The sequence below is a fragment of the Hydra viridissima genome, unplaced genomic scaffold (genome assembly GCF_058129835.1).
Source record: "Hydra viridissima isolate aposymbiotic clone 2 unplaced genomic scaffold, HvirCarnegie_v1 scaffold_15, whole genome shotgun sequence".
Taxonomy (NCBI): Eukaryota; Metazoa; Cnidaria; class Hydrozoa; order Anthoathecata; family Hydridae; genus Hydra; species Hydra viridissima.
The window spans coordinates 5354086-5367873 of record NW_028324314.1 but is presented as its reverse complement, the minus strand read 5'-3'; the positions used below and the strand labels follow the sequence as shown (position 1 = coordinate 5367873).

General features: G+C 28.9%; 2 protein-coding genes and 1 non-coding gene across 8 annotated transcripts in view; 2 read left to right on the top strand and 1 right to left on the bottom strand.

Annotated features, from left to right (window-relative positions):
* Positions 1–2171, top strand: part of LOC145193115 (tubulin-specific chaperone D-like) — a 37805-nt gene extending 35634 nt beyond the window's left edge. For 5 of the 6 annotated variants that reach the window (XR_016447554.1, XM_090072696.1, XM_090072697.1 and 2 more), the window contains 6 exons: positions 430–519; positions 611–698; positions 876–985; positions 1185–1263; positions 1366–1429; positions 1634–2171. Coding sequence is in view for 4 of the 6 variants with exons in the window: in XM_090072696.1 (XP_089928822.1) it covers positions 430–519; positions 611–698; positions 876–985; positions 1185–1263; positions 1366–1429; positions 1634–1659 (457 nt within the window). In the remaining 2 variants the exon portion in view is untranslated. The remainder of the gene's footprint in view (positions 1–429; positions 520–610; positions 699–875; positions 986–1184; positions 1264–1365; positions 1430–1633) is intronic. The other variant, XR_016447553.1, reaches the window with a different exon arrangement.
* Positions 2172–3802: 1631 nt separating this feature from the next.
* Positions 3803–3874, bottom strand: Trnad-guc (transfer RNA aspartic acid (anticodon GUC)). The gene has a single exon. It is a non-coding gene; the product is annotated as a tRNA-Asp (tRNA).
* Positions 3875–9588: 5714 nt separating this feature from the next.
* On the top strand, positions 9589–13035 carry LOC149878353 (uncharacterized). Its single transcript, XM_090072933.1, has 2 exons — positions 9589–10152; positions 11587–13035. Exons 1-2 carry the CDS (start codon positions 9691–9693, stop codon positions 11875–11877), a joined length of 753 nt encoding a protein of 250 aa, XP_089929059.1. The 5' UTR covers positions 9589–9690; the 3' UTR covers positions 11878–13035.
* The last annotated feature ends 753 nt before the right edge of the window (positions 13036–13788 follow it).

Sequence of the window (13788 nt, the reverse complement as noted above, 5' to 3'; positions counted from 1 at the left end):
ATCTTTTATTAAAATAACTTTAAATACTCTTTCTAAAACTTTGTTTTGGGTTTTTCATTGCGTCCGCAAGAACTTTTTTATCAAAATGTGTAAAGGGTTTTTTATTGCGTCCGCAACATTTTTTTTTTCTTCTAGAAAATGAAACAATAAAGTTGATTTTTGCAAATGAAGACTTTAAAATATCAGGTTTTAAAATATCAGGTTTTTTAAAACATATTTTACATTAATATACCTTCAAGCAAAAAAATATTGGGGCCTAGTGTTTATGGTTAAAAACGATAATTTTTGAAAGTATGGGATGCCCTATTGATCACGCATGTTAAAAAAGACTTGAAGTAAAATTTAAAACTCTCTTTAAATAAGCAATTCGGAACAACGAACAATTCGTAAATATTCTTCATAATAACAATGTATATTTTACTTTTTAAGTGATGAATTTCCCTTGCAACTATTTGAACTAGTGAAGGACGAGATTTCATGTTCAGGTGATACAACCAAACTCATCGCGTCTGTTAAAGTGTGAGTTTTGTTTTATATTGCCCCTTTTACCCATAAATTTTCAATAAAACAAAATTAAACAGTTTGCAATAAAAGTGCGACTCGTTTTAAGGTTTTGTGGATTAACACAATTTGTTGGCAAAGTCCGAATAAAATGTCTTCAAAAGATATCTTTTTTGCTGTGTCACAAGTACCCCAGGGTCAGTGACGTATTTTCTGTTATGTTACCATTATGCTACTATTATGTTATTCTTATGTTACTCTTATGTTACTCTTATGTTACTCTTATACATGTTTTCCCAAGAAACATAAACATGAAAAATGTTGATTTTCGCACAAAAACTGCGGTTTGAAACGTGGACTTGTTTTTTTTCTAGATACGTGTCAACACTGCAGAACAATTTTATACAACGTTGGTAACTTTTACAGATATCATCCCAGAAGAAGCTGCTAAAAGTGTTATGAATTTGTTATTGGATACATCGTGGTTTGATTTTTATTTCTAATCATTAATCTTATTATGCTAGTTGTGTAAAAGGAGTTGTGAATACAGTTGTTATCAAACCGTTTAGATTTTTCTGTTATTTTCGCAAATATAATTGCAGCCGATGTCAGAAGTTTAAACTATGAAGCAAAATTAGACGTTCTTCTTTCATTTCTTATGACTTTTTTTTCGTTCGTTGCAGGAGCAGCCAACTAGATGAAGTGAGAGCTGTAAGAAACCAGATATGCAATTTAGTTCACATACCGATTCCGATTGTGAAGGTAAATGTGACATCGATAAAAGCGTTTTTAAAGAGCTTCTTTCGTTTTTAATTGTGATTCTAAGCGTGTGTATTTGAACTTGATATGCTTTGTATCTTACAGAAATCAACATCAGAAACGAATTACAGTCAAATTGCAGATATCGATGAGCTAGATAGTTATAAAGGTAATTCCAAACTTGATTTTTTTGTTTTGTTTGTTTGTCTATCTACTTGATAGGAACTAAAATTTTTTTGTATGTATTTATTGTAATCTTATAGTGGTATAACTTATACAGCATATCTTTCTATTTTGTTTTATGTAAAAATATCAAATGAAATTTTAGTTAAATTTTTAAATAAGTATAATCGGTTTCTGCTTTAATTTTTAGATCTGGTCAGTAGAATCGGCTTTTAGATCTGGTCAGTAAAATTGGCTTTTAAACTTGGATGTGCCAGCATGTCTCTGAACCAAATAGTGTGACCAGATTTAGTTGGTTTGACATGATGCTGTGCTGTCTCTCAAACGATTCTTTGATCCTTGTGTTAAATTATAAAGAGAAAGATCAAAAGATCTTTTAACATTTCGAACAATTTGCTTAACAGAGGGGGATGTTGAGGGGGATGTTGAGGGGGATGTTGAGGGGATGTTGAGGTTTCGGAAGCAACTACTGTTGATAAATGTTGAGCTAATTTTTTATGGTTAGAAACGATTTAGTTTTACTTTAGTTTTTATAAATCATAAAAATTTAAATTTATACTTTTAATCAAAGGAAGCTTTCAAATATGGAGTACATACAAATATGGAGTACATAGCCATCTTGATTTGAACTCTAAAAATAACTTGTCTCAATCTCTTGTAAACAAAATAACTTGTCTTAATCTCTTATAAACAAAAAGTATTGAATCGATGATGATTATTTATTGCCAGATTCTTATTTCTTTTTTAATCAGTTGTTACGTTTTCCCAGGTCATTCCAATGGTTTTTCTTCCAAAGCATCGCATGAATAGATTCCTTATCTTCGTCACTCATGCTTTCACTTTAAAATATTTCTACCAAAATTGCAGAATCTGTAAGTGGTGGTTTCACAGCAAATATTTCAGCATCAAAGTCAGTCAATCAAGCTGCGTTAATATCCTGTGGGATAAGATTTGATTAAGTGTTTCGCAAAGCATCTGAACCTGTAAATATTTAAACAGCTATAGCTCTTTAAAGATTTTCAATATGAGGTTTCTGCTTTACGAAAGCAATTCTAAGCGGGCAACAACATCTACATTCCATCTAATATAAGATTTTCTGGCAGACCTTTGTTATTCTTTAACTTACATCCAAAGTCTTTCCGATTATGAATTCTTCAACATTTGACAGATGAATTTGGTGAATAGTTCCTTAATGACGCAGTCCGGAGATTCCAAATAGAGCTGGGAGTAATCTTTAAAAAATTTCAAAAGTAGAGTTTGTGATATGAGGGCTTCTGCTGCTATTTAATCGGGCTGGTGATTTCCATTTCTCTCGGAAGATCTGGTTCGTCCAGTTCATTAGATTCTGCTGTTATAACTGATCAACCCAAATGAGGTTGAAGTGATTGTTTCTCCTGGATCGCTTCTCTCAGAGTGTTGCTGCTTTTCAGTTGATGCTTTTCTTTTTTTTATGAAAATTGAACTACATTTCTAAAAGACTCCGTGTTGTAAAAAATGTTATCATTTGAATTCACATTGAAGATATCTATTAACCTTGGAGTATCAGTATCTTCAATTAAAGTGTATATGATCATGTGTGCATGATCCGAAGGATCTCCAATTTTAAAAATGTGTCAAGCCTGAAAAAAGTTTTCAGAAAGCTTGCCGCTTTTGACCTTTGCTTAATTAAATTGTCAAAATGGTTATCAAAATCTTTAACCCGCCTAAAAAATGGCGATTAGTTGCTTGTAGTTCGTTCAACGGATGTAACGATTGTTGATTTCTCTCCGTTGAAACGTCACGTTTCGTTACGATGTTTTGAAACGTCACGTTTCGGGATGATGTTTTGAAACATCACGTTTCGTTATGATGTTTTGAAACATCACGTTTCGGGATGTAATCAACCGTAATTGAAACTACGTTTGATTTTGGTGTAAAGCATTTTTCACCTATTTGCTATTGAGAGAATACTGTGTCGGTAATTTATTGCATGGAATGATATCAGTAACGGATTCGGGAGGGGGGGGGGGGGGAATGTATTTGTTACTGAATCATATTGAATATTATATCAACCTTCACCCAATGAACTGTGCATTCTATATTTTGTATTTGTAAAAAGCAAAATGATTTGCATACTTTTAAAAGAAAATAAAACTTTGACCATAAAGTAGGTTATTTTTAAGCGTCCTAATTTTTGCTCCTTCAAACCTTCTTTCGGCCCAGCTATTTGAAAACATGATGTTCAAATTTGCATTTTTGTCCTAAAAAACCTCTCGCAGTTTTGGATAAGCTTTTGATTAAGTTGTTTATATCTTTTATCTGCCATGGCATTCTAACAAAAGTGTTTTGAGACAACGAATTTGATTTTTAAAAATAGACCCTCCCCGGCGGGGAATCGAACCCCGGTCTCCCGCGTGACAGGCGGGGATACTTACCACTATACTACCGAGGATAAATATTTGAAGAAAATATAAAGTTATTATAGTAAACTAAGTTTCTTTTTGTAAATTAAAATATGAAGAAAAACGAGTTAGTTAAAAAAGTCTAAGAGATTTTCACAAAAATAAATTTTACTGAATAGTTAAGGCTTGTTCATGTCTGTTTCATAATAGTAATTTCTGGAACTTCACGAAAAATGTTCAGGAGACTGGATTAATGCCAAACGCTCAACTAGTTGGTATATCCATATTAAAGTAAATTATCTTCTCTATTTGAGCTTTTTTACGAATTGATAAATTAGATGATAACGTTATTTTTTTCATCTGAAAAAATTAATCTCTTCGTTAGAATTTTGTAATGACGTTTCAAACAAATGGTGTTACTGAAGCAAGTTTAAAATCTTTCTTTAAAAATTTTATTTGTAAGTTACCACAAAAAAGTTTTTTTTACGAGTTTTGCGGTTACAATTTATGAGCTTTTACAATCTAATTACCAAAACTACATCAGTTCAAATGGTTCTAACAAAGTCTTCCCACACCAATCCATTTCAATTTTTAACACATACCCATTACAGTTTAAATGTGTATTTATATTTTAAAACATCTTTAAAGTGTAAATATATCACAATTAATATTTGAATATTCAATTAGTTTTAATTGCTACTTACATTAAATGAATTAAATGCTTTTCATATTTCAGGTTTTATAGTTTACAATAATCATGGCTTAATGTAAGTCAAGTGAAACGATTAAGAAAAATGTAGACGCAAAATCTTGTTGATACAACACGCAGTAGAATATTTGTAAGACAAAACCGCTCAAATATATTTTATGGATTTTTTTTCACTTTATTAGTTTAAAACACAGAATTTTATTAAAATTAAATGTTTAATTTAAAAAATGAAATTTTTTAAAGAGTAATTTATTATTAATAAAAAGACATTTTCGCTTATCAAAGCTTCATGCTGAGATCATCATATTGACTGCTTCTTTGGAAAAAGGCAACGTTTTTTTGTGCCGTTTTGATCTAGAACTACTTATGTATGGGTCTGAACTCAATATCAGCCTATTTAATACGTCTGTATTGCAGTCGATACGAGAAAACTTTCGACTAAAATTTTGTCTGTACTGCCGAAAGTGTTTGTTTCGGGCTTCAACTGCCTCCTCGGATAACTGGCCGATAAGGAGGATTTCATGAGTTATTACTTCGGCACCATGCTTCAAAACTTTATGCATGGTTGGAGACATGGGATACCAACCATACAGATTGATATACAGTTTAGCAGTTTCATTAGCAAAAGCGTCGAATTTAACAGCATCAATTTTATATCCACTTGAAATAACTTTAAGAATAACGTGTAAATCTTTTATCAAATCCAAGTTAACATCAGTTATTTGTGAAGATAATTCCGGGTTTGAAAAAAATCTTTTTGACGTATTGCGGTCATTTGTATTTCCAAATCCTGCTTTAGGTATATCTACTTGAAGCCCTAATTCTTCTTTGAAAGATGTTTGTATTTTCTTCTTTGCTTCTTTAACAATTTTTTTTTCCTCGTCTGATCGAGCTTGCCACTTTTGTAAAGGTATTTTGTAAGCTAAATGAAGAAGCGATTCAAAAAAAACGGATCCTTTCATGAAGAATCGAGAGTCCAAATGAGATGGTTTCCGTATTGATTGGCTCTTTTTTGATCAATTTATTAAAATTTTTCGATGTTTGTCCACAAATGTAGCACCTCATAGTTGATGTAGTATCAGTTGCATCGTTGCACACTTTACCATCTATATTTAGTTTTTTACGTGCTCTATCTCGTCCGTTGTTATGTCTTTAGATTCACTAATGAAACGTATTCGAATGGGCCTGCAGAACCTTTGAGATGAGGTGACTGGGTTTTGCCATATAATTTTTTCCTGTTGACCATAAATTTTAACAATCATTCTCTGAGGTACTAAAAAACTTTGAAAAATATTTGCATCATTGTCGGTGTTGTTTTGAAATTTTTGCTTAAATTTTGCTTGTTGCGATCCATCATAGCCCTATTTTGATATTAAAACCATATTTTTCTGTTCTTCAATTGAACACTTTTCTACAACCTCTGAGACATATTTATATAAGCAATGTGGTCTGGTCTGGTCAAGTAATGCTTGTAGTTGAATTTCAGCTGTTGTTTCGGTTACTTGTATCGATTCCTTATTAGGGTAACATTCTTTTTTGGCTTGTTATATTACTGAGTTGCTGGGGTAGATATTTTTGTTTCTACTTTGAATAAGTTCCCACTGTTTTCTGGTAAAATTGTCTTCTACAAACAGTGCAAGTGCCTCTTGAGGTGTTAATTTATAGACAGTTACTTTTTTAAAAGCAGAGTTAAATGCTTTTCGGTATTTCTTTGCTCTGGTAGGCGTGGCAGTAATTTCTTTAATAAATTTTGAAGCATCAGTATTTCCTGAAGTGTGCTGGCTCATTCTGGCTGCATACGTCAACTTATCAACGGAGACCTGTTTGCGCAAATCCATAGTTTTTCGACGCTTGCTGCAATCACTTAGTTCTAAAAATGATTTTGATAGTCGTCCAGGTTTCTGTCGAATGTTTATTGACCAATAAGGTAGCTCGATGTTTGATTTGAGCCATTGTTTATTGTTTTTTATAAAACTTTCTTGTTTATAACTTGCAGCTATCCATCTTTTCTTGAAATCGCTCTTAAAGAATTTTAAAATTCTTGTTATGGTACTTTTTTGATCTATTGGATAATTCATGACTGTCACAAGGTGTTCTTTTAACAACGAAAACTTTTCATCAAATTTTTTACCTTTACAATCTTTCATTATTTCATATAACTCTCTTCTAGCGAGCAACTTTTTGACTTCTGTCGAATCTACATGATAAATGATAAAATCAGTAAATACATAGTGGTGTGACCTTAGTGAAAGACAATTAAAATATTTTTTTTTTTTTTGAGATTTTATAGTTTGATAGTTTAATATATTAGATACAATTTAAGATTTACGTAGTTTGGTTAAGTTTGTACAAAAATATTTAAAAATTAGACAATAAGAATTTATTTTGTAGTTATTTCAAGACTTTTTACGAGATTGTGTATATTATGAAACGGTTTACACACTATTTTTGAAGCGTTAAAATAAAAAGTGGCGGACGTTGGCGGATAATTTTACAAAAGTATCTGGTTGTTTACAGCCTATAGTTATTTCTCGTAAAAAAAATTATAACTCGACAGGACCATACTTGTTAACAAAAACATTATTATATTATAATTTTATATGAAAATTAAAACTCAAATAGTCCATCATAAAAACGCTTTATATTATGCACAATAACTACAGAAATTTAATGTAATTTTATTTCAAAATATAGGTCATACCTTCCTCTGCCATAATTAGCCGTTTATTTTTTCAAAACTGAACAATATTATAATAATAGCTGCAATAGCAAATGTCACAAATTTTTGAATTTTTTTTTCCCATGAAACTTCAAATAACAACACCACGTTCTTAACAAAAATACGACAAAAGAAAAATCGAGAAGAATTCTCTGTTACATAATCTAATGAAGCAAATATCTAGCTTGAAAATAATCAAGTTAATAAGATTTTTATGCGAACTTGATTTTTTGACTTTGGAGCGATTATGTCATACAAATACTCCACTGTGCGACCTTTGACGGAACATTATTCCGGAAGAAATGTTACCGGAACAAAATATTCTTCAAAATGTTCTTCAAAATCCTTGTGGCGTTCACACGTAAATTTTACTTTTATAATATAATCAACTGTTATAAGGATTGATATTTTAAAAAAATGATAAAAGTAAAGAATAAATATTTTAACCAATAAAAATAACATTCAAGAAAAAAACAACCAAAGATAATCAGAGTTAAGCTCTTGTGGTCCGCAAAAAACATACATAAACCTCACTACACTAAGGTTATACGCATCACAGTGAACAAGAATAAGTTTTTACTCAACATCAAGGTAATATAGCTGTTTTAGCATGTTTTCTTATTGATTTAAATTAACCCCAAATTGACTTGACTGTACTATATCTATATATTTATTTATTTATATAAAATGAATAAAAACACCTTTTTATGATTTTTATTTAAATAAATAATGCTCTATTATTCAATAGTATCGAGCACTCTTAAACGCACAAGAGTATTTGTATTGTTATACTATAATAATACATTATCTTCATTATCTATTATATATATATATATATATATATATATATATATATATATATATATATATATATATATATATATATATATATATATATATATATATATATAGATAGATAGATAGATAGATAGATAGATAGATAGATAGATAGATAGATAGATAGATAGATAGATAGATAGATAGATAGATAGATAGATAGATAGATAGATAGATAGATAGATAGATAGATAGATAGATAGATAGATAGATAGATAGATAGATAGATAGATAGATAGATAGATAGATAGATAGATAGATAGATAGATAGATAGATAGATAGATAGATAGATAGATAGATAGATAGATAGATAGATAGATAGATAGATAGATAGATAGATAGATAGATAGATAGATAGATAGATAGATAGATAGATAGATAGATAGATAGATAGATAGATAGATAGATAGATAGATAGATAGATAGATAGATAGATAGATAGATAGATAGATAGATAGATAGATAGATAGATAGATAGATAGATAGATAGATAGATAGATAGATAGATAGATAGATAGATAGATAGATAGATAGATAGATAGATAGATAGATAGATAGATAGATAGATAGATAGATAGATAGATAGATAGATAGATAGATAGATAGATAGATAGATAGATAGATAGATAGATAGATAGATAGATAGATAGATAGATAGATAGATAGATAGATAGATAGATAGATAGATAGATAGATAGATAGATAGATAGATAGATAGATAGATAGATAGATAGATAGATAGATAGATAGATAGATAGATAGATAGATAGATAGATAGATAGATAGATAGATAGATAGATAGATAGATAGATAGATAGATAGATAGATAGATAGATAGATAGATAGATAGATAGATAGATAGATAGATAGATAGATAGATAGATAGATAGATAGATAGATAGATAGATAGATAGATAGATAGATAGATAGATAGATAGATAGATAGATATAGTACAGTCAAGTCAATTTGGGGTTAATTTAAATCAATAAGAAAACATGCTAAAACAGCTATATTACCTTGATGTTGAGTAAAAACTTATTCTTGTTCACTGTGATGCATATAACCTTAATGTAGTGAGGTTTTTGTATGTTTTTGCAGACCACAAGAGCTTAACTCTGATTACCTTTTTTTGTTTTTTTCTTGAATGTTATTTTTATTGGTTAAAAGGTTTATTCTTTACTTTTATCATTTTTTTAAAATATCAATCTTTATAACAGTTGATTTTATTACAAAAAAGTCTTTTTTTTTTATAGATATATATATATAGATATATAGATATGCAGATATATAGGTATATATAGGTATATAGATAGATAGATAAAAAACTATAATTTTGATTTTACTTTTTCTTAAAAAAAAGTGGTCATTAATTATTCTTTTATCATAAGTATTAATATGCAATTATGTACTTCATCCAGTAAAAAGATTACCAACATACTATGATTTGAATATATATGTACCTAATGGAATACTAACATTAAAACAGAGAAAAAAAAACAAGTTAGGACAATCTTACACACTCATAACCTTGTTTTTACTGCAAATGACTTTGATGCATATCTTTTAGTATTTTTTTAGCAATAGACTTTAATAGAAAGTATGAGCACAAGTGACTCAAAAAAATCTAAAAAATACAGATGTGATGAAGAGAATAGTAACGAAGCTCCTGTAATTAAAAAAAAGAAGAAGTCAAATTATTCCAATGATAAGTGTTTAGTCAAGGAAAACAATGAAGAAACAGACAACAGAGTTGTTCTCAGCAAAGATTGTAATCAAAGTGATGCAAATGTTGAGACTTATGTTAAAAAAGAAAAAACCTCTACAAAGTTAAATAAAAATAAAGAAAAGGGTTTCAAAAAACAGTCAGACAAGGTTTCTGAGAGCTGCAAATCAGAAAAAAATTCTGAGGGGTGTAAGTCAGATAAGAATTCTGAGGAATGCAAGTCAGAAAGAAAAGTTAAAAAGCAAAAAAAAAAAGAAGAAAAATTAGTTAATTCAAAAAAAAATGACAACAAAAAGTCTGAAGAAAATTCAAGTGAAAAAGATCAATCAAAACAAGAGGTAGGAGTTTATCTAAAATAATAGTGTTTATCTAAAATAACAGGAGTGTATTTTTGTCCTTCATTCTCCTAATCAAATCATTCATTCATTCTCCTAATCAAATCATTCATTCATTCTCCTAATCAAATCATTCATTCATTCTATCACCAGTGCCATTCAGTGTAAGTGTATTTCAATTTAACTTATTGACTTAATATGGAATCACAAATATATATGTATATATTACAAAACATTATACAAAATTCAGACAAAGCTATAAGATGAATGTAATATCAAAACTAGGATTAGTCAAAAATTAGACTGATGTAATTAAAATAGATAAATTGCATATGCCTATAGGGTTGAAGCAACTGGAATTAAATCTGGTAGGATAATTTGGTAAGAAATTCATGTAATTAAAAAATCTAAAATCCTATTTTTTATATTATAAAAAAAAAACTGGATTTTTCCACCCTTTGAAATGTGACCAAGAAAGAGAGCGAAATAAATTACACCAATATTTCTGGTTTTGAAAATTTAAAATTAAAAAGTAACTTTTTAAAATATTGAGAGTTTGCAAGGGTATGGAGTCCAGTCCCCTCAAGGCCAAAGTCAAGGTCATTGTTTTTATTATATTACTTTTATCTTATCTGGTGTGAAGAAATAAATGAACTTATTCTGTTAAAAAAATAACAGAAAGAATTTCAACTAATTCTCTCAAATTGTTTACAAGATATTAAGTTTTGAATTTTAACCAGGCTACTCTAGAAAAACCTGGTTTCTCTTTTTTGAAGGTGCTTAGTAAACATGTAGTTATTATTCTAAATTAGTATTTAAATGTTTACAAGAATATGTGTAAATACAGAAAAATGACATATCTGTTTTAAATTTACAATCTTTATGTAAAGTTTGGTAAATACAGCTCTAATAAGCACACATAATCTTTTAATTGTAAAATGATCTAAGTATGATATTACTACACAGTACTATCTCTGTTCTTGGATATCAGCACCAGCATATGCTCTCATGTTTGTATTATTACAAACAATAATATTCAGATAAATGCTTCACAAAGGTGCATTTGTCATGAAGTTTGGTCAAATTTGATTAAGCTCTTATTAATCCAAGCTTTTCTAATAAGATGCTCTCTAACTTAAACATTTTTGTGCAATTTTTCTTATCAAGGATTCAAAATGTTTAAAGTGAAACAATTTTAATCGTAGGCTTTTTTACTGTGGTTTTTAGGTTGAAAAAAAAAATGTTATCTCATGTTAAAATTACATATTTATAAAAAAATGAACTTTTCTGCGAACAGCTCACTTGTTCTCTATAGGTTCTCAGTTGACACATGTATGAACAGTTACTGATATTCGTATAAATTTTTTCTGTAATGAGTTCTATTTTTTAACTTGTGTGTTTTTTTCTTTTTTAAAGTTGGATTTTTTTCATTGTTAGATTAAACCTTATGCCGGCCAATGGAGTGAGGTCAACTTAGGAAGTGGTGACCGAAAAGATAAGTTCCTTCGACTACTTGGCGGATATAAATCATCAAACATAGCTAGCAAAGAAAAGAAAAAATTTTCTTCGTTTGCTTTTAGTAAAAAAAAAGAAGAAAATCTAAATGATAATTTAGAAAAACAATATGAAACAGCTTGGACCATTACTCGGGAAAAGAGAGGTTTGGGGTTAGGTTTCGACTCATGTAATGCTGATGCAGACAAAAAACCATCTTTTTCATGGTCGTAACTTCAACTTATCGCTACAAAAGTTTAATGGAATGTTCTTCCGTTGTTGTAGAAAAGAAAGAAAAATAGGAATTAGAAAGAAGTCTAAACTTTTATTTTAAAATAAAAACACATTAGTTTTTATTCTTAATATTTTAAGAATAAAAATCTTTACAAAGTAAAATTTTTTTTATTCCGGAGTTTGCTTCAGCTATCGGAATTTGGTCGGATTTTGCTGCTGGAAAAAATCAACAAGTATAATTTGAATAGAAATTATTTTTTTATCAGATTTCTCCATGGCGAATAACAAGCTATTCATATTTTGTTTGCATGATACGTTATGTTTTTTATTTATAGAATTTTCAAAAAGTAACAGCTAATAATTAACTTGCTTGAAAATTTTCGCAATTTTACTATAATAATATAAAACAGCTCATAGTTATCAAATCATTCAACGTCACTTGAGTGGTTAAAGTTAACGCTTGAATAAAAACTTACAATCAACACAAAATGAGCAAAGTTGCGCTGAAAAAAAGCGTTTCTTTTGAAAATCTTGGCGAGGACAGCGTGCTACCGAATGTTTCTAGCGACACTACCATAAGGAAATATTCTATAGAAAAACAATACCTCGACTATCAACTTATTCTTTCTATTGAGGATCATGCGAAAAGGAGAGATTCACTAAACAGCAGTTACACGGAGTTTAACTGCGTTATTGGCACTATTACGCCAGTCAAACAATTCGGTAAACCAACACAGCAAATGACGAAATCGCAAAAATAAAGATTTTGAATAAACGAGTTTAAGCAAAATTTTTAAGTTGAAATTTTGTGACTTGGATTTTAAAAGTTATGGTTTATAACGCCTGTGCATCTGGCGAAACAATTTACATTTTACATTTTCACTTTTGATACGAATCTTTTTCGGCTAGATTTCAATTATTTACTATAATCTATTTGTATTTTTGTAACCAACGTAACTGTCAGGTGGCTTTGTTTCACTGTCATTAAACAACAGAGACCTATCGCCCTCTTTCTATCAAAAAACATATCCGGCTTCAGCTTCAAAACGAGCCGAAGGTTGTGGCGAGACCGAAATTTGTACCGGTTACCGATAACAAGAGAATTTTAAAAGTCAGTATTTCTTTTCATGTGTAAAAATAAGTTCATTAGTAAACTTACAATTGCAGTTTTTTTTTTTTTTTTATTCAATTGCTATTCGATCCCAGGTTTAAAACTTTTTGACGACTGTAATTACAAAGTATTAATTTCTCTTCTGTTTGTCATTTATATAGGTTAGTTAAATTATATTTTCTATTAGGAATATATTTATTTAACAGTGGCTACTGTGGTAAAAGTATTTTAACTACCTTAGCTATCAACCTATTACCCCCCTCCCTTCCGACTTAATATTGTTTCGGCTCTCCTATTATTTAAAATACAAACATTTAAAAGTTGTTTTTTTTAACTACAGTGAGTAATACAAAGTTGCATTATTGTTAATGGCACAATAAATGTTCTGATAACTTAATAATCTAAACCAGCTTAAAACTGGCATCCATTCTGTATAAATTGTCATTTGCTTCGGGGTGTATTTTTTAACACGTATCCTTGTTAATTTATACGAATGAATATTTTACGAATAAGTTTCGTTCCTTTTTCGATTATTGTTATTATTATTATTATTATTATTATTATTATTATTATTATTATTATTATTATTATTATTATTGTTGTTGTTGTTATTATTATTATTATTATTATTATTATTATTATTATTATTATTATTATTATTATTATTATTATTATTATTGTTGTTGTTGTTGTTGTTGTTATTATTATTATTATTATTATTATTATTATTATTATTATTATTATTATTATTATTATTATTATTATTATTGTTGTTGTTGTTATTATTATTATTATTATTA

What these genes read in the sequence shown, in the direction of transcription:
- LOC149878353 (XM_090072933.1), top strand. Translation starts at nt 9,691, where the DNA reads ATGAGCACAAGTGACTCAAAAAAATCTAAAAAATACAGATGTGATGAA. An exon ending in AAGATCAATCAAAACAAGAG is followed by an intron (nt 10,153 to 11,586) that starts GTAGGAGTTTAT and finishes TTTCATTGTTAG; the next exon opens with ATTAAACCTTATGCCGGCCA.